This window comes from Podarcis cretensis (assembly GCF_951804945.1).
Source record: "Podarcis cretensis genome assembly, chromosome: 12".
NCBI classification, from domain to species: domain Eukaryota; kingdom Metazoa; phylum Chordata; class Lepidosauria; order Squamata; family Lacertidae; genus Podarcis; species Podarcis cretensis.
The window spans coordinates 13,891,210-13,912,649 of NC_137181.1; the positions used below are offsets into that span (position 1 = coordinate 13,891,210).

The 21,440-nt window shown below is 42.1% G+C and overlaps 1 protein-coding gene across 1 annotated transcript in view; it reads right to left on the reverse strand.

Moving 5' to 3' along the window:
• Positions 1-21,440, reverse strand: part of PTPRN2 (protein tyrosine phosphatase receptor type N2) — a 643,066-nt gene that overhangs the window by 73,070 nt on the left and 548,556 nt on the right. The window contains exon 14 of the mRNA XM_079996433.1: positions 10,143-10,337. Coding sequence (XP_079852559.1) covers positions 10,143-10,337 — 195 coding nt within the window. The remainder of the gene's footprint in view (positions 1-10,142; positions 10,338-21,440) is intronic.

Consider the following 21,440-nt stretch of genomic DNA (forward strand, 5'->3'; position numbering starts at 1 on the left):
TGCGTTTTGAACCTGACCACAGTTTCCAAGCAGCAGTACAGTGGTACCTCGGGTTAAGAACTTAATTCGTTCTCGAGGTCCGTTCTCAACCTGCAACTGTTCTTAACCTGAGGTACCACTTTAGCTAATGGGGCCTCCCCCTGCCGCCGCGCCACCGCCGCGTGATTTCTGTTCTCATGCTGAAGCAAGGTTCTTAACCCGAGGTACTATTTCTGGGTTAGCGGAGTCTGTAACCTGAAGCGCCTGTAACCTGAAGTGTCTGCAACCCAAGGTACCACTGCATATGTAACAGTCCGACCTGGAGGTTAGTAGAAAACAGATAAGAATAGAAAATCTCTCTCTTTCTGACCAGAAAGGATTGCAACTGGCACAACTCTGTGTGTACACAGACCTGCATGCATAATGTATACCCGATAAACAAAGATGAAGCCACAAATCTAACTCTTAACTTATATTAGGGGAAACATAAGGTCCCAGGTCCAATCCCTGGGGGATGGGGCTGGGAAAGACTCCTGCCTCAAGCCCTGGAGAACCACAGCCAATCACCATAGACAATGCTAAGCTAGTTGGACCAATGGTCTGACTTGCTATAAGACAGCTCTTTGTGCTCTTATGATTTGTCCTAAGTCATTCAGCAAACTTCATGACTGTGCAGGTGTTTGAATTTGGGCCTCATGTCTACGCTCAAGCACACGTTGCTAAAATAAACCAGGTCACACATCCCAGTTACCACCAAGCTACTTTCTAACAATAACACACAAACACACACTCACAGGGCCTACAGATGTTAGTACTCTTCCTCATCCCATAACAAAATCCAACATTCTCCAGCAGGCAAGCAGAGGATGCTTTTGGTCAAGGGCACTGAAAGAGATTTGCGTAAATGCTGTGCTTCTACTGACAGACTATTCTTGATCCAACAGAGGTTCCCATCAGCCAATGGGGAGGGAGGCTGTTTTCTTAAGTCCACCCTTTACCCTCTTGCCCAACCTATAATGCTATTATGATGGGTTCCCAACCCTCTGGAACAGATTTGGGAAGGTGATGGGAGCTGTAGGGAAGAAAATGAATATGTAATAATTGCATCTTTTATGAATTCCTCTGACAGAAGCCTCAGAGCCTTCTGTCAGCAAAGGAATGTCACTGAATACAAATAGGGGAGGAATTCGTTTGGTCTGCAATTTTGTGCACCTATCCAATTTACACTTTCAGAACTAATATGCAAACTAGCCTTCAAAATTCACACTTTTCTGGATTTTATGATGCAATTCTCCAATAGAAAAAGAAATGTACCGATAAAAGCATATTATTCGGGGAAAGTGGACATAAATGTGTATGTTAGTGAAAATAATGTACAAAATGCATTATATTATAGAACAGTGTGTGCAAAAAAAGGGTATATTAGGAGAAATGCACACAAAAATGTGTATAAATTTTCTTCCTTTTTTTTTAAGGTTTGCAAACAAATGTGGAAATGGGATGAACTGAATGTAAAACTGAGTAACTGACAGAAACCAAAACAGTCTCCAGATATAATCCGCAGTCTTTTGAGCCCTTAAAACTGAGATGAGGTGACAACTCAATGAGACAATATTTCTCAGCTCTGTTCATGCTCAAAAGGAAGCAGCGCCCAAGCCTAAATCTGTTCAATGACTAATGGAAACTGAAAGCGATATTTAATAAAAATGTTTATGGGTGTTTCAGAAAATATGGGTATATGTATCAAATGCTTACTGCTTTAGCAATTGGATGCTACATGGATTAAAATCTTCCTACTGATGCCAATGCAGTAAACACAGCCCAGCCTTTCACCACAGGAATATATATGTCTTTCTCAACATGAATAGAAAATTGTGGGTGTATTTTGATCAGTTATATTTTATTTGAGCCACCTGGAACAGTTAGAGAACAGGTACATTATGTAGCACATCCACTTTTTAGAACATGGGTTGGCAAACTAAGGTCCGTGGGCTGGGTCAGGCCCAATTGCCTTCTGGATCCGGCCTACAGATGGTCCGGGAACTGCCAAGTGGATCGCCAGCGTGCGTGTTCTTTCCCTCTCCCACCCACGGCGCCGCCTCCTGCTCCTGGCTTCTCCCTGCCCTGCCTAGAGGAGGAAGGGGGCTGGGTTTTGTTGGTGCCAGCAGCAGCAGCGCTTGAGTGGCCGCCATTTAAAGCAGCCCCTCTCCGGAGCCCGTCCCTCTGCCGCCAGCCCCTGCTGCTTGCAAGACACAGGTGAGCAGCCACTGGGGCTCGTGGTGCTCTTGCAGCACCCCCCCCCCAATACAGTCTGGCCCTCCACAAGGTCTGAGGGAAAGTGGACCAGCCCCCTGCTAAAAAAGCTCGCTGATCCCTGTTTTAGAAGGTGGTACACAGTAGTCAAAATTGTGTGATCTTACGATCAGAGCAGACCCACTGAAATTAATGGACCTAAGTTAGTCATGTCTATTATTTTCAATGGGTCTAATTGGAGAAGCGCTAACACTGGATTAAATACAAGGGATTTCTTTCAACCTCAAATAGAACACATTTATCATGTATATGAATAGATGCCAGTAGGCTAGATTGAAACATGTGGTGTCTTCCATTTGGAGCCATAAATAATCCTTCCAAGTGGGAGGCGCCTCAGACAGGAAGTGCAAGGGCTCAGTGACATGCTCTCAACTCTGCACACTTTAGGCTCGAAATCTTATTGGAAGTAAATTCCATTCACTTTAAACTAGAGTGTAAATATTTGCACTGAAGATAACGAGTTCTCTACAGTTAGAAGGGCAGGCGCATCCCCCTTTACCACCTTGCTGGTTTCGTGTCACATATTATCCAACCTAGCCCAACAGCAATATGAAAACCCAGCACAACATCCCATTGAAATTCTTGGCTGGTAACCACACTTATTTATATATAAATTACGCAAATTAAAATTCTCATTGCAATTACAGGCCTCACTTGCCAAGTATAATGCCAATTATTCAGACATTTTAACATGGTGATGGTTGGTGACAATATTGCATTTCATCTCCGCTTTTAGACCCTACAAACATTGAACAAAATTGCTGTCAGTATGTTAAAACCCCTAATATAAAATAGATCTTTAAATGTTGGTTGTTACACCCTTTATCCCATCTTTGCTCTGATACTGCGTTGCTCCCTTACTCCATATACCTGTGTGTGTGTTTATATACATTTCAGATACACGATATATGAGCAAGGAGCTCTGTAGCAGTGCTCAGATGAACAGCTTCAGCCACCACAAAATATTCATTCATTTGAAAAAATATTTGCAATCTGTCCAACTTAAGAAAATCCTTGTTAACCCAGGAGAGGGTTAATTTCATTGCAAACAATGTTCTCGAAAACTCTTACGGGCAAAATGCTTTAGTGAAAAGGTTTATATATATATATATATAAAAAAAATAAGATAGATTTAACAATTCCAACATTAGGCATTAATCCTTTCATTTGAAACTATGCTGATAATAATTTTTGCTTGTCATTCAAATGGTAAGTAATAATTATAGATTTGGGGCTTCCATCCCTGCTTCATTAATAGTAAATTGCACGGAAGTCTGAAATGAAGTCAGATATGATACATCTCAAAATGCAATTTCCATAGCTTTCCTTAGTTATGTATAATTAATTACAGAGTTAATAAGGAGAATACGGCAAAGAAAGGGAGTTTATTCAACCAGGCTGCCTTCCATTATCAGATTCCTTTTGTGCAGTTTTCTTTCTTTCAGCAAATTTGGGTGACAATAAACCAGAACTGAATACATACATTACTAGCTGGAGCATTCAATGGTTTTAAAAAATTGTAACCTAATACAACAATGTGTGTGCGATTTTTTTTTTTTTAAAGGAAGATACTTTATATTGTTCAGTAGCTCCATTGATTTATTTCAATGCATTTAAATGTGTATTTTCAATTTAGAAGTTTATTAAATGCAGTGGGTTTTTTTATGTTACACTGTATAGAAACAAAGCAAAGGTTGTATATTTGTCCTTAAAAAGGAAAAGTCCAATACTACCTCAATCTGGCATCCTTTTGTTATGTCCCAAAATGAATAGAGAAGCCTAAGGTAGTTATGGGACAGAGTTGCAGAACCAGGCGTTGTTGGACTCCAACTGCCATCAGCCCCAGCCAACATGGCCAATGGCCATGGATGATGGGAGTTGTAGTCCAGCAACATTTGGAAGGCCACAGGCTCCTCCCCCCGTATAGGAAACGACAGGTGAAGCAATGTAAATATAGGCAGGCCACATGTGGGGAGCACTTTCCCACTCCCAGTCAAAGCAGTCTACTGCCTGAGGAATAAAAAGGCAAGCCATTTTTCAAGAGAGGCACCTATTCCCTTTGCCTTTCCAACAGCAGTCTGTGGATTTACGTAACTTGGACCATGTCCCGTTGGCAATACCCCTATGGGCTCTAACTTTCTGTTCCTCTACTCTTACTGCCCTTCTAGCACATATATTCCGCACAGAATTCTGTACAGGTATCAAACTACTGTGGCTTTTGGATACTCTTCCTTATTGGGCCAGCATGGTAACCTGTGATTTTTGGCCAAAAAATGCAAAATGGCTACCCCCTGCGGTTTGGAAGCTTGTAGAAACATGGATGCAAATTTGCAATTGTTAAAGTTAAAGGTAAAGGTAAAGGTACCCCTGCCCGTACGGGCCAGTCTTGACAGACTCTGGGGTTGGTGCGCCCATCTCACTCAAGAGGCCGGGGGCCAGCGCTGTCCGGAGACACTTCCGGGTCACGTGGCCAGCGTGACATCGCTGCTCTGGCCAGAGCCAGAGCCAGAGCCGCACACAGAAACGCCGTTTACCTTCCTGCTAGTAAGCAGTCCCTATTTATCTACTTGCACCCGGGGGTGCTTTCGAACTGCTAGGTTGGCAGGCGCTGGGACCGAACGACAGGAGCGCACCCCGCCGCAGGGATTCAAACCGCCGACCTTTCGATCGGCAAGCCCTAGGCGCTGAGGCTTTTACCCACAGCGCCACCTGCGTCCCACTGCCACCTGCGTCCCACTGCCACCTGCGTCCCACTATTGTTAAAGTTACAGGCAAACTAATGCAGAAAAATTGAATTCTGCCTCAGTGGAAATACAAAAGACCACCTCCACACCCTATGGTCCCAAGTCCACCATCCATCTTATGTTGGACTAGAAGCCTTTAGCTTATGGGGTACCACAGGGATCGCCTTTGGTCTCCCTATAACCACTAAATGATGTTATCAAAAGATCTGGGCTACAGCATCACCAGTGGGCAGATGATAGCCCATTCTAACACTCATTTTTCACTGTCTGATCCACGAGAGGAGAAAGATCCCCCATTATCATTGGAAGCTCAGGTGGTACTAAGAGGGATTTTAACAGTTTTAGTTGCTTGGTCTGCCAACTACCTAGAAAAGGTGGATCTGGCCTCTTTTCACCATCCATTAGTTCAATCCAGGCTGCAATTACATGGGGCTGCCTTTAAAAAAACAGTTGCAAAACTGCAAATGGTATAAATTGTGGTTGCCAGGACACCACTGGGAACAAGGCAGTCAGATCAAATGACAGTTATCCTACATCAATTGTCCTGGTTACCAGCTGATTCCTGGGATGAAGATAAAGTGCTGGTAATGAAATTTAAAGCCCTTATTGGCAGCAATCAGGTTATCTTAAGCATGTCCTTTGCCTATATGAATTTGTAGGAGTTTCTTGCTCTCTGGTCCATCATTAACGTATACTATTGGTGGATATCAAGAACAGGGCCTTTTCAGTGCTGGCACCACAGTGTGGAATTCTCTCCATAGGATGGTGTCTAAAAAGAGGTGCACACAAATAATGAAGTGCCACCCATTATTTTCTTCTGCATTGCCATGTATCTTAGTGCTTTGATTGCTACTGTTGCATTTTTATATTCTTATAATGTGTCTCTTAAATGTAGGCCATTTTGGAAAATTAGTTTGAAAAGCAGGTTATAAAACCAGTAAGTAAATCCCCACTTCTAAGTTCACGAAAGAAAAAAATAATGTAGCAAAACACAATGTGCCTTTAGCTGTTCTGAACGAAAATTAAGAACAAAGAAAAGGGGAAACAACAGCTGTGCCTCCAAGGCAAGAGTCCAAGCTGCCTCTTGCAATGAATGGTACAAGTCAGTTTTCCCTGACAGGTAAGATAAGTGCAAAGAGTAATTCATTTCCTGGTATCTTTCTGCTTGACTATCTAGGCACCCACATTAAAAGACAATTTCTCACTAATACATACACAGAAACATTTTTTTCTCCTCCCTTCAGACCAGCTACATTTTTTCAAGCATAGTGATTGAACGCCCCTATCCAAAGTAATGAGAGTTTAATTAATGCATACTATATTTTAATACATATCTACGTTGTAAAGGTTCTTTCTGATGAGTCTTCACCGAACCACATTTTTTAGGGTTTCCACTGCCGTTCTCAAGGCTTTGTTTTCTTAAACAAAGATTATTTTAAATGCAACATGCAAGAATATTTGAATAAATAATTAGGAGTTGTTGTTGTTGTTTTAATAGGAAGGCAAAAACCATCCACAGTCATGTTATCTCATTTGGAATGCCAAAGACATGGTATTTTCAACATCCAACTGCAAATACACAGACCACAGAGTAGAACAGATCTCATAAATATGGTCTCACGCAACTGGTGTTCCAATTATGGAAACAATGATATTTTTTAAATAAGAAGTATTACAAACCTTCCATATTTAATGTATATCTGCCTAGCATTGTATCGATACGAAATTTCCTGGGCATGCAATCTCTGTCACATAGGAAAAACAGAAGGTAGCCAATACATCAGGTGATGACCAGGGAGTTTCTTGAAGGACAAACATGGTGGGATACAATGGTGGAAGAGTTTGGAGCCAAAGACAGAAGCTACTGAGCAAAGTCTCATTTTAAGCCACAGGCTTAAATCGGCAGCTGAGCGAGATAACTCACTCCCACATTGCTTCCCAACCCATTGCTTCCCAAGCTGTCCTTCCTTGCCTTGGGAAGGAACAAAGGTTCTGTCCTGGCTCTATTCAGATGCAGCCTACTGGAAGGGAAGCAAGGTATATGTGGCATTCACATGTGCAACTGGGGACATGATCATGGTGGAGTACAGGGCTGCATTTGTGTAGGCATGACAGAGAGCAGGAGAGATACAGATGGAGACAGAATGCTAATTTCCATTGAAAACAAATGTATGATATGTGTACTCATGTATGATGAGTGAGCTTTAGAATAGAATCAGATGTGCATTCTGGAGGAAGCTCACCGGCCACTAATCACCAGCAATATAACTCTCCATACTCAAAGAATATGCTCAACTTGCACGTCTTTAAAAGGATCCTGGAAACACTAGCACTGGACAAAACACCACCTGTTCAACCTTCCATTTAACTTTCTTTTCTTGGCATTCAAGCAAAAGAAACCCTTTCCATCTGACCTCCTGAAAAATTGTTATTACCGCGCCTTCTAATAAGAACAGATATTTTGCCTGCCCTTTGTCTTTCACAGAGACCAAGGCAAAGCAACACAGAATTTTCATGAATCATTGCTATTTGCTTATTTTAGGCTCAGTGGGTTTAATTTGTACACACTCGCAATGAATGCCTTGCAGTTCGGATTCCCAAGGTGCTGTATCAACATTTCAGCAGCCCTATTTTGAACCCTTACAACCTAATGCATAACACATGTTGTCCTCTTTTTTATCTACCAAATATCTGCTTACTCAAGGTTGAATGACAACAACTGAGTGCAGGAAAATGAAACAGCCCTACTATATTCCTAACCAACTAAAAAACACAGAAAAGTGCTCAAACATGCAACCTGAATCCAATTCCAGCTAGCTTTCATCAAGCTGACAGATCAAATATTAATAAACAAATGATTACTGTAAACATTTCTTTAGCATGTGCATATCCATTTATATTTCTTTATTTTATTAGATCTTAACTCAAAATGAGCTTTACTTTTGGGGGCATAAACCACAAACTTTAGCAAGACAAGGTTTTCTTTAATTTTTAAAGGCATTATTTTGTAAGACCAAAGTATTAGTGATCTAGTTCCAGATGTGACCTACAAGAAAGTAAACCAATAGGTTGGAGCAGAGCATGGGGGGAGGCGTAATGGTTGGGGTTTTTTGTGTGTTGGGGCTTTTTTGCATATTGAATCCAATTCTCATATATGAATGCGTCTGTTATGCTAAAATTCAGAGCCCCAGGAAGTTATTTAGCTAGGAAAACTGTTCAGACTCAGTACCTGGTGTTTAACAGTTTTAAGTCAGTTTTATAGAAATTTATTGAAATTGGCTTTTGCAGTTAAAGTTTAGAGTTTATGTTCAATTCTAACAATTAAAAAAAACACCACAAAACCAACAACTTAAAACTAAGAAGGTAATGACAGAGGAGGTGGAGGAATTGCATTTTGAAAAAAAGCAGTGCTGTAAGGAGACAATACAGACTCGTCATCAGAGATTGTGTTGGCCAAGTCCATGACATAATTATAGAGCAAGAAGCCAAGCTGTTTCTCACCTACCCAAAACACCTAAAAGCATCCAGTGTTCAGACAGCTACACAAATATATCTGCTTAGACTGTCAACAGAACTTAGACCTAGACCCCTTTTGCTGCCATGCCAGGTGACAGAATATTGGCCTTTTTGCAATGCACACTCCAAGCACCCATTCTGATTCTTGCTGCCCAATAATCTTGAGATTCATTTTCCATCCATGTGAGAGGATGCTTCCTAAGGTTTTGAAGCTAGCGCTTTAATTTATTCCATCTAGCAGCAGGGCTGCTGCTGGCTGGTCTGGCCTAAACCTGGCAGAGGGAAAACAAGCCTTTTAAATGTAGTTTGACTTATACCACCCTTTCTGCTGATGTTAGTTCTGCTGGGTTCCCAGGTCACGTGACTGAGCTAAACTGAGTTACGAGTCCAGAATAAGTCCCTCCTGCCACCAGAACACCCGTTATTCGGGGATGACACTGGCATAGGTTCCACGCAGCAAGTTCAGCCCTGGGATGTGGGAGTTAAGTTTGTGTATCTCGGGCTGAACCAGAGATGCTCCATATCCTAAACTCGCACACCCTGTTGGATCTAGGGCTGGGCTTGCACTCCAAGACACCAATGAGAAGAAACAAAACCAAAGTGCTAAGATTTACTTTAAAGTAAAAAGATTGGTAAGAAGATAACAATCCTACTGGCTTTTAAAGAGCCAGGGTTTTTTGTTTTTATAATAATAATACTAATAATAATTTATTATTTATACCCCGCCCATCTGGCTGAGTTTCCCCAGCCACTCTGGGCGGTTCCAATCGAGTGTTAAAAACAATACAGCATTCAATGTTAAAAACTTCCCTAAACAGGGCTGCCTTCAGATGTCTTTTGAAGTTAAGATAGCTGCTTATTTCCTTCACATCTGAAGCGAGGGCATTACACAGGGCGGGCGCCACTACTGAGTGTCAGTATATGGAAACATCACCGCTGCAGACAGCCAGATTGATGACATCACATGATGCACCTATCTGTGGGAAAGAAGAATTTCCCAGGACATTCGCAGGCTGGATAAGTCTCTGTGAAGAGTGTAATTTGAAACCTTCCGTTTGCGCATGTTCAGGAAGTTTGTCAGACCTGCTGGAAGAACTGAACTGAAAGGACGTGTTTTTCTTTAGTGCTGTAATGTCAGAAATAAACATCATGTAAATAGATTTCTGACTTATTTTCTTTCGCGGAAGCAGGAGGGAGGGGTTGTGCATTTTACCCACGCTCCCTGGTCTGTCCGAGATATCAGCCAGAGGAGGTTACCGGTAAGCAAGCTCCGAGGACAGTGAGAGGGGCCAGCCTCTATGGAGGGGGCTTGCAAACCAAAACTGAGAAGGCCCTCTGTCTGGTTCCCTGTAACCTCACTTCTCGCAATGAGGGAACCGCCAGAAGGCCCTCGGTGCTGGACCTCAGTGTCCGGGCAGAATGATGGGGGTGGAGACGCTCCTTCAGGGAGGCCGTTTAGGGCTTTAAAGGTCAGCACCAACACTTTGAATTGTTTTTTTGGTTTTAAAAATAAAGTTTTATGCACTGCATTTCCCACAGTGCATCTGAAGCGCCTCTCTTTAGCTGAATTCAACAGCCTTAGCACCTTACCAATATCATGTGCCCAGTAGAAATGTCCATGTTGGACTGGACTGGTTCTTCGCACCAGGATGAAGTGCTGCTTCGAGCAGAAGGACTCTGGATGGGCCCATCGCTGAACTGCGAAGATATGCTGTTAATGCGAGACGTATGCAGAGGCTCTGGGTGGTCGGAGGTTTTCACTGCCATACGCTGGCGGCACAACTCCTAGAGGAGACAGAGAGAAGCAATATCCCGGGATTAAAATCCAGACTCTAAGAAATCATCCACCAAAACACACATTTAATACACAGGGGTTTGTCCCTATATGCAGGCTGGATTCCTGTTACTGCCTCTGAGCTTCATATGCACAACAACTGCATGCCAGACAGAAGGAGAGATGCAACACCAGCTTTGGTCTGTATGCAGGATTGTTGCGCTATTGTTAGGATTCGTGCAAAGCACAAGCTTTCAAATTATACAGATTAGAGTCAAAACTATGAATCCCTGTGACAGGGTGAGCTCCCGTTGCTTGGTCCCTGCTCCTGCCAACTTAGCAGTTTGAAAGCACTTCAAAGTGCAAGTAGATAAATAGGTACCACTTCAGTGGGAAGGTAAACAGCGTTTCCGTGCTCTGGTTCACCAGAAGTGGCTTTGTCATGCTTAGTCCTGCTGGCCACATGACTCGGAAGCTGTATGCCGACTCCCGCAGCCAGTAAAGCGAGATGAGTGCTGCAACCCCAGAGTCGTCTGCGACTGGACTTAATGGTTAGGGGTCCCTTTACCTTTGACCACTGGAACCTACATACTCTAGAATACTGATGTCAGTAAAGCTACTTTGGAATAAATTTCTGCAGAGGCTCCCGGCTTGTGGAATGCTCTCCTCAGGGAGGTTTGGCTGGTGCCTTCATTATACCCCTTTAGGCGCCAGACGAAGACATTCTTCTTTAACCAGGCCTGATTGGCATCTGATGCCCTTTTTAATGTGTTGTTGAAGGGCAATTAATGGGTTGTTTTGCTTCTTGTTTTTACAGTGGTACCTCGGGTTACAGACACTTCAGGTTACAGACTCCACTATCCCAGAAATAGTACCCCGGGTTAAGAACTTTGCTTCAGGATGAGAACAGAAATCGTGCAGCGGCAGCGGGAGGCCGCATTAGCTAAAGTGGTGTCTCAGGTTAAGAACAGTTTCAGGTTAAGAATGGACCTTCAGAACGAATTAAGTTCTTAACCCGAGGTACCACTGTATTATGTATTTTGTGTTTTTTATATTGCAATTTTGTGTTGTGAACTGCCCTGGGATCTAAGGATACAGGGTGGTATAAATTTTTAAAATAATAATAAATGCTAAGTAGTACCATCAGCAGAGGGTCCCCAAACACAGCAGGGCTGGCTTACAACATTTTGAAGTAATCTTTAGAACCATTTAAAATTGGCGGGGGGGGGGGGGTTCCTCATAAGATCGTTGGTTCGGAGTCTAAATTTGCCTAACTGCACCAGGGGGACAGTTTACCATTCAGAATTGTGTAGCCAAGTTATTCAATTTCTCTGCTCCCTTTTCACTTGGCATTTACATCATACTCATTGGGAGACAACTGAAAACAGGGGTGGGTGGGGCAGGTTTCCCCCAAAAATGTATAGAAAACGGGGGGGGGAGGGGCTGACAGATAACTTTCAAAATGTAGATTCTAGGAGTCCAGCTCATTTCCAAGGCCTGGATTCTCTATCTGGCACTTAAAATGCAGGAAACCCACTTCTAACATTTGAATGCTATATGTTAGATTCCTCTAACATATATTGCATGCTTTACAGTTTCATTTTTAAATGACATATAGTGCATAGGTTTTTAAAGCAATTGCCTGCATGTGCCACTACTATGGTACATATGCACTAGACTTGTAGCTAGATAATATTAGGGTCCATTCAGTAAGACAATTCTTTGGTAGCCTGATAAGTAGGTTGTGCAATGGCTGTCCATCAAGGTTTCCTGAAACTTTTGCTTTGGGAAATGGCAGAGGTGCAAAGACAGAAGTTGAAGGGAAAGCTCCATTTGCCCCCCACTTTCTGATAACAGAGCCCCCAGCCAGAGCCCAATCACATTTGTATGGTGTAGGGGATGCATTTGCATGAGTTTCATATCAACCCGTCCTTGTTTCTTGTGCCGCAGTCCACATGGTATCTGGACCCAAGTCAGAGGTTACTTTTCATAGGTACTTGAAGGGATCTCTAAAATAACATTTGCCCAACTTGGTTATGGGCTACAGTAATACCTTGGAAGTTGAACAGAATGCATTCCGGAAGTCCGTTCGACTTCCAAAATGTTCGGAAACCAAAGCGTGGCTTCTGATTGGCTGCAGGAATGCAGCCAACCGGAAGCCCAGCTGGATGTTTGGCTTCCGAAAGAATGTTCGAAAACCGAAACACTCACTTCCGAGTTTTGATCATTCGGGATCATTTGTTCAGGAGCCAAGGCGTTTGAGATCCAAGGTACGACTGTATTATGTAGAACCAGCACCGATGTGGTATTCTGGATGGTTCTGCTTATTTGTATAGAAATAAAACTTTCTAGTATCAATTATTATTTGCTGCTTACATTATATGCTTTCTTGGAGTGGGAAACAACTGAGTAAAAAGTAAATGTAAGATGAATTTTAAAAGGTGAATCATTATGTGATTTAACATGAACTGCTGCAAATAATATTTTTACATATATTGCATACAGGACCAATGCATAATCCGACAGAGGATGCAAGCCACTTCCTGTGCACTCTCTCTTCACGTAAAAGCAGCATTTGTTTAGGCTTCCACCTGTTCTTAGTATTCATATCCTGACCAGGGCTATACTCTACAACTGGTTTCCCTTGTTCAGACTGCTGGCATTAAGGTGGGGCAAGGGAAGCAATAAGAACAAGTTAACAACCAGAAATTAATAGCTCCTAGTTATACAAAAGTAATATAGCTGAAGATGGCATAACAGTTATGCAATCTGTTTTTCTACAAAGGTATTTTTTTAAGAAATATAAAATAACTTTTGCTCTTAGGGCAGCAGCAGGAAAGGAGGGCTCCCCCCCCCACCCACCCCAGGTTGGAAGATAACAGATATGGAAAAAGTAATGAACCAATAATTTATATTAGAACAATTCAATTCCTTACTGAGAGTTTCACAAACCATTCTTATGGTAGCTTCTGAGTTAACTGTAATTGCTTTGCATACCCAAAGAAAGCAGGAATGGTTATCTCAGTTACACAATGGGAAGTGCAGCCAAGATGTACAAAGGGTACATCAGAAAATGGGCGAGACTGGTCTCAATGTTAGTCATGCTCAAAGTAGATTCTTTGAAATAGATGGACTTCAGTGAGCATCACTCAAAATGACACTCTGTTTTTAAAGTAATAGAATGTTTTCTCTTCATCCCACCCTTTCTTTATCAACACAACTGCTTCTAATATCAGAAGGAACAAGAAAATAAAAATTCCTTGGGGCAGTGACAATTCTTTACTTGCTTCCTTCTAGCCCAGGCATGGCCAAACTTGGCCCTCTAGCTGTTTTGGGACTACAATTCCCATCATCTCTGACCACTTGGTCCTGTTAGCTAGGGATGATGGGAGTTGTAGTCCCAAAACAGCTGGAGGGCCAAGCTTGACCATGCCTGTTCTAGCCCAACCCTTCCTGGCTTCTCTTCTGTCACAGATAAACAGGAGACTTGAATGGCAACAGCTGAAAGGAACATCTTGTTCTATGGGAGGGGGCAAAGCAAGCAAAGAGGGAAACCTCTTGAGTGGGTAAAGGATGCAGCAGCCCAGACCAAGGCCTGTGTAAAACCATCTCTTGGGCCAAAACAAGCAGGTTAGCACCCAACCACATACAATTCTGGGTACCACACAGTAGAGGGTAGTACTAATCTCTCCAACTTTGTGCCCCTTTGTTTCAAATTCACAAAGGGTCTTTAGAGGAGAATTCTTAGAATACACTCTGGAAACACCTTGTTGTGCATGCTGGAAACTCCTAGAACGTGGGTAGGCAAACTAAGGCCCGGGGGCCGGATCCAGCTCAATCGCCTTCTAAATCCAACCCGCGGGTGGTCTGAGAATCATCAGGTTTTACATGAGTAGCATGTGTCCTTTTATTTAAAAGGCATCTCTGGTGTATTTGTGGGGCATAGCAATTTGTTCATTATTATTTTTCCAAAATATAGTCCGGCCCCCCACAAGGTCTGAGGGACAGTGAGCCAGCCCCCCTGCTGAAAAAGTTTGCTGACCCCTGTCCTGGAAACATGTTTTTGCTTGCAATGACCACGTGCAATGTCATTAAAACTGTAGGTTTGTTCTGTGGTGGTTTGGACAAGATCTCACAGTGCAGTGACACCTGCCCAGGTGAAACAGACCGCCCAGTGAAGTTGGGCACTGACACTGCACATACCTTTTCAGATGCTACAGACCATGGGATTTTACTTTGAGTATATTCCCGACAGGGCCGCCACTGTTTCCTTTCTTACATTCATTTATTCACTTTATTAATTTATAATATGCTAGGTATTAAGCTACTACCATAGCAGCGTGCAACAATAAACTCGCTCAGATAAAACGGTTATGAGAAAAATATCAAATACCCCTTGCAAGTGAAGCCATCTATCTGAGAAAATGTTTAGAAATCAGATTCTCCATTAGCGCTGATTTAGTCTATGGGCTGCGGACGATTGCAATAAATGTTGCATTGTTCAGTGGAGCTGACACTCAGCCAATATTTAGTAGTCAGACCAGTAAAACTATGTTCTGTCTGTGATACTAAATCTGACAAAGTAGCAAACTCAAGGGTTGCCCCTAGGCTTTAACCATCATCCTCCAGACTGCATTCTGGTTCCATCCCAGAACAACATGATTCTAGACTAGATCCACCTCAGCTTTTGGCCCAAGTAGAGGTCAAGGGTTTTGGTAATCTTATTTGCCACCAGTGAACCATCCCCATTATTATGACTTCCATTTCAAAAAAAACGTAATCAGAGAAACCATACGCCACAACAATAATGGACTGAAACCCTGTCCCTGAGCAATGGCAATGCAGTTCTTTGTTTGCTTACCGCCTTGACGTTATTTCTAAGCACTTGCCAGTGTGAACCCACCCCCCAGTTCCACTAATTTAGTAATTAAATTTAGTATCAGTTCCGCTAATTTAGTCCTCTGTTGCTCCCACCCCCCCCACCCCCCAAAAAACCAGAACAAAAAACCTGTCCTGAAGTGAAATTAAAGGCCTACTTTTGGCACAGCCTTTTTATATCTGAGTAGTTGAAAGACCCAACATGTTTTATTCTTTTCTCAAATGAAGTTACAGGTGCAAGTCCTCTTCACATTTCCTGGGTGTATGCCGCAATACATAACAACGATACAGAAAAGCTACAAACCTCTATTGCCTGTGTCACCAGATTTACTACCCATATCCATGGACTATCCATCCACCCTAATCACAAAATTATGCTCTCAGAAACTGCTCACAAAACTATGAGCAACAACTGAATATTTGTTTCCCTGCCTAATGGGCCGTAGTTTGGTCAACGCTGCCTGCGTAGTTGAACATTCCAGCTTTAACTAACTGAAAACACTACTAATGGCTTCCCAGCTCAAGTAGCATTCTCTTTCCTGCAGAAAATTCCCTAAAACACACAGAGCAGCAGTAGTCTGTATGTATGAAAGAAAAACACCCCTCCAACTCGTGTGTAAAACTGCACTGCAAGCTTTCTTTGTACATTTGATTTGTGAGTGTCGTATTGTGATTTTTATATACTGCTGGTAGATACATTTATATATTGTGGTTTTAAGTGATGTTGAGCTATCTTGAGGTTTAACAAATGTGTTCTGGAAAAGCAGGATACAGTGGTATCTCTGGTTACGTACTTAATTCGTTCCGGAGGTCTGTTCTTAACTTGAAACTGTTCTTAACCTGAAGCACCACTTTAGCTAATGGGGCTTCCCATTGTCTCTGCGCCGCCGCCACACTATTTCTGTTCTCGTCCTGAGGTAAAGTTCTTATCCCGAGGTACTATTTCTGGGTTAGCGAGTCTGTAACCTGAAGCATATGTAACCCGAGGTAACACTGTATTCATTTGGAACTTAAACTCCCATTATTTACAGCATAAATATGGGGAAATGATAACATGGCCTTTTTAGGTATCCTCCAATGGATTGTTAGACCATAAACATTTATTTTAAAAGCTAACTTGATGCTTATGAAATTGTTTCATGTTACATGGGAATTGCTTGCCAATGGAGACACCACTTCCTTCTCATTTCATTTCATCACACTTACTATCAAACATTTGTGCAATGTATTTACCACATATGATAGAAAAAACTTATTGCTGTGTGGCAGAAACTACCCAAATCAAACTAAAACATTTGGAAATACTGTTATGGTAGTTTGCAGAGAGCCTTTATGTGTGTGATGTTTTTTAAAACAAAGAGACAAAGTGGTGATCCTAAACAGAATATTTATAAAAGCATATATCAAACTCTCCCGCCGACACAAAAAACAAACATTTTTTTTAAAAAAATAGAACAAGTTCTAAATAATTCCCAGTTTTTCAACAAACTGATGACTGGGCAGAGAGGCAAGAGATGGGTTTTTGAAGAAGAGCAAGTCAGTTTATGCAAGGCTAAAATTAAAATCAGGCTTTGTTTCCAGATTATTTTGTATTTTCTTATTTAAATATTCAGAAAAACTGGGATGTTAAAGACCCCACTTTTATTAAAAATATAGCAAGGTGAGTACTTCCTGCAAGCTCCTCCTTTTTCTTTGATAGGTGCAATTGGACAGGGAGACAGCATAGATACTGGCAATGTAGTTATTCTCAGATTAACAGGAAGTTCAACTGGAGCATTGCGCATGAGATTTTCTGTCAGAAGGGGTTGAATGGTTCTGGGCAATGCTATTGAAAGCAACACCTTCTAAAATACTCTTCCCTTTTCAAAGTCGCGTTGAGGTTTCCCTTAAGCCACCAGATAAAAGTTGGATTAGTCAAAGTCCCTTTAATCTTAAAGAGAAAATGGGAACATGTTCTGTACATTGCTGCCCAAGTGCTCCTACATTTGAGCTCCTGCGGCCAATTCTTATGCACAGTCTAAGCCTTCTGCATTCGTGACCTATGTCAGGCAAGCACTGCAAACACAAACACACTCACACACCCTCAGAAAGTGAATCTCATCATTTAAGGAAGCGAAGGTTTCCTGTTTCATTGTGCAGACTGCATAACACCACAAGTGCCATCTCTTTCTGGGTGTCCCTGCTCTGTGACAGCAATGTGCTTTTGCTGCCACATGCTTTCGCAGCAGATGACAGCCATTAAGCTGTCACAAAAGTGTGGAGAAAATGAGACAAAAAGGGGGAGATATATATATATATATATATATATATATACACACACACACACACACACACACACACACACACGAGAATCGGTAGCACACAACCGGGCAAGGTTTAACTGTGTAGCACCCAGAAAAAATCATTAGAACTACCTGGTCTCCCATGAAATATTGATCATGTGCACATGTAAAGGAGAGGATGGTTTTATAGCCAGGTAAAACTAGTTCTCCCTCCCCCCCTTAATTAACTTTCCATCACAGAAACCCATTGGCCTGATTCATAAACCAGTTAAACTGCAACACTTAAGTTCAGCTACATTAGTTTAAATGGGATTAATTCATCTGGTATCCAAACACTCAGGTTTAACTGGTTAGAAATTCTTTAAGGAAGCTTTGAAGTTCCCCCATATGTTATTGAACCATACATCCCATAAACCCTGATCACTGGCCGACCTCTGGGGCTTAAGACTAGGAAGGGCTGCTGTCATCCCCATGTTCACTGAGTCACACACCGCAACTTAACTCTTATTTGGACGGCAGGGGCGCATAAGCACTGCATTTCTGACATGTAATCGTTAACACACTGAGAGCCAGTGTGGTGTAGTGGTTAAGAGCGGCAGTCTTGTAATCTGGGGGACCGGGTTCATGTCTCTGCTCCTCCACCTGCAGCTGCTGGGTGACCTTGGGCCAGTCACACTTCTCTGAAGTCTCTCAGCCTCACTCACCTCACAGAGTGTTTGTTGTGGGGGAGGAAGGGAAAGGGGAATGTTAGCCGCTTTGAGACTCCTTAAAGGGAGTGAAAGGCGGGATATCAAATCCAAACTCTTCTAACACACAACATAAAGTAAACGCCATCTTGGCACAAGCAAGCAGAAAACATTATTTTACCTGGATGGAGATTTTGTGGGAATCACACAGCAAGATTCTCAACATGCAGGACATAATTTTCCTCAAGATGAGCAGATGAAACACTGACATTCTTTTACAGACCAGGACAACCTCACTTTTCATACCAAGTGGGTCATTGTCGTTGGTTATTAAATAGGGTCTCTTGAGGGTGGGAATGACCCACTGGGAAACCCGCTTGTGCAAAAGAGCTTCTCAGTAAATGCCATTCATTTTCTAGGCATGGTCCATTCATTTCGACAATTCTTGCACAGGGCAAGTCCTTGATGATCGCTCCAACCCTAAACCCTACTAATAAACTTGTGCAATTTTTATCCCATCCTTCCTCCAAGGGGGGTGGTCTAAAAATAAAAGGGCTTCTCAACAACCCTGTGAGATAAATTAGGCTGAATCCAGAGAGTGACTTCCCTGGAGCTTCATGGATGATTCAAGATTTAAACCTGGGTCATCTAATCCTAATCCAACACTCAGATTATCACTATACCACACTGGGACCACTGGCTCACTAAGCCTGCTCCATACTGAGATTCCAAAAAGAGGAAAGAAAAAACAAAACAAAACAGGCCAGCTAAACCAAACGCTCCAAGATTGCTATGTGAGAAACTGTTGGCAATGCATTTAAGATACGTGTAACCAAACTATGCCTAAGAAACACAAATCCTGGAATTTTCAAAACACAATTCCTATAGCACCACACTCTATAATGAGTTTATGTACAGAAGAATGAACAAGGGATACATGAGTTTGTACTACATGCATCTTACTATAACAGGGAGTTGCAATTCCCTGCACTTTTTAATTGGAAACGCTGAACTGAAAGAAGACAGAAGTCTTGGATGCAGTATATGCCACCTTCCATCTACAAACTGGTCTAATCTACCAGACGCCTTTCTTATAAACTAGACAGTGGGGTTTGTTTGTTTTTTAACTTTGAAAACAGTTCCAGGTGAGGCCAGCTCACAGGAAACAGTACAAGAGAGTGCTCAAACACTCCATGTTGAACCAGGTGCCTGGGGCCAAGGGAGATCCTGGAGTCCCTACTGTATGCACAGAAACTTATACCACTGATACAAAAGAACACAGTCCTATCCCTCATTTTCCTTTCAGTTTGCGGGATATATGGTAGTTCCATGGTCAATAAGGAAGGCTGGGGTTTTCATCTACCAAAGGAACACAACGTCACATTGGAAGAAAAGGAGTATACAGCACCTACACAGCAAAGACAGCTCAGTTTTCATGTAGGATTGTACCAGCGGTACTATGGAGTTCAGCCACCACTATGAGCTCAGCCAAAGAACCTAGTTTTAATATATACTATCACTAGGGGGCAGCATGACAACATCTTCTCCCCTATTATTTCTACCACCCACTTACACAGCTTAACATTTACATTTTGAGCACTGCATTTAATTCAAATTCCCTCCAGATCTGTAGTGGATAGTTCTGCTTTGGTGGATAGTTCTGCCAGATGCAATTATTTCAAACTCCCACCTTCCATACATGCCCCTAAATTACCGAGAAGGATCCAGCTTTAATTGTAACGCGGTTGCTTGCCATCCTAAAGCAAAATGTTTTGTCCATCTAGTGGTGTTTTTTTTTATTTAATGTGTATAATTTTTTGTGTGAAATGGCAGCCACTTACAATCAGTCCTTTGATGAGCAGCCACTTACAATCAATTCTGGAACTAAATAAGAGAGTGAGCAGGCAGACAAGTGTTCTGGGGGAAGGAAGGGAAAGGCAAAAGTACCTCTGGATAGAAACCACCTTTATAACTCTATTTTTATGCTTCTCACTTCAGGTTAATCTCAGCCTCAAATAAAATTCCCAACCAAAAGCAGCAGCTAAACAGAAAAGCTTTGTTATGCTGCAGTCGTTCCTAAAGTCGCTTGACTTTCTCTATCTTAGTCACTTTCATAGATTTAAGCATACCCATTTTGAGTATTCTCACTCTACTCTTGAAGAGGGCGGAAAACAGTGGCTACTTATAGAAAAGCCCAAACAGCTAACGATGGCTATTACTAACCACCAAAAATTTCTCACATATTTTCAGATTCACCCCATTCTAGCTCCTCATCATAAGAGCCTCACGAAAGCCACAGAATTTCCAGATATTATACTTCACAAGTACACACGTTTATCTAACATCCACATCTATCTCCAACCATGCTCCACGTGAGTAGCATTACACCGTATGTTTAAGGGAAAAAAAAATATTTCTCCTCCCCCTCCCTATTTCTCTCTCCCTCCCCTCCCCCATTTCCACCTTCTAGAAAAATCCTGAAGCAAAAATCCTTACTACATTTCTGCCCTTTCTTTTGTGGAGAAACATTAAGAGGAGACTGTGTTATACAGTAATCATATCGTCTCTGATACGGTAACATCATAATTTTTCCCCACACGGGGCTTCCTTTACAGGAACACTGACCCCAAAATGACATTGTGAAGTCTAGGCGAAAGCTTTATTATTGTATACACAAAGTGTGGATCTGGGCAGTAGTTGCAGATCAAAGACTTGAGTGTCCTGTTTTCCAAGTGATCAGTTTATAAAATTAAGAGGTGCCAGAACTTAAGCCTATCCTCTCTGCCAAAGACCTTTCACCCAGCTCCCAGATATTGGTTTGTGTGGAGGGGAAAGGTGATCAGTGGCTAGGTAAAAAAGCATTGTTGGGCCTCATCAAAAGTGCTCAGTTATTGCTACTTCATAAACTGCAAGGCTGGATCTTAGCACTGAAAAGAGCTTCCAGCTGCTAAATACTGTATACAGGCAATTCAAATTGCTCATTATTATTATTTTTTTACAGAGGCCAATGGTCACAATAACTCTGGAAACTTTATTTCTGTATATTGCTAACATTGGGTTGAAAAACAGGAAAGACAAAGCAACTGTTTGAATCAAGAGATAATCTTCTGGACTGCCACATTTAATTGGAATTTTGCCCAAGTGGTCCTGGGATTCAACAACAATAAAGTGGGAAAAAGTGGGGGGAAAGGTCATCACAGCAGTATAATTCCCAGGGATGGACATGAACCACAATATGTCAATTCAGTGCTTCCAAAAAAATGTCCAC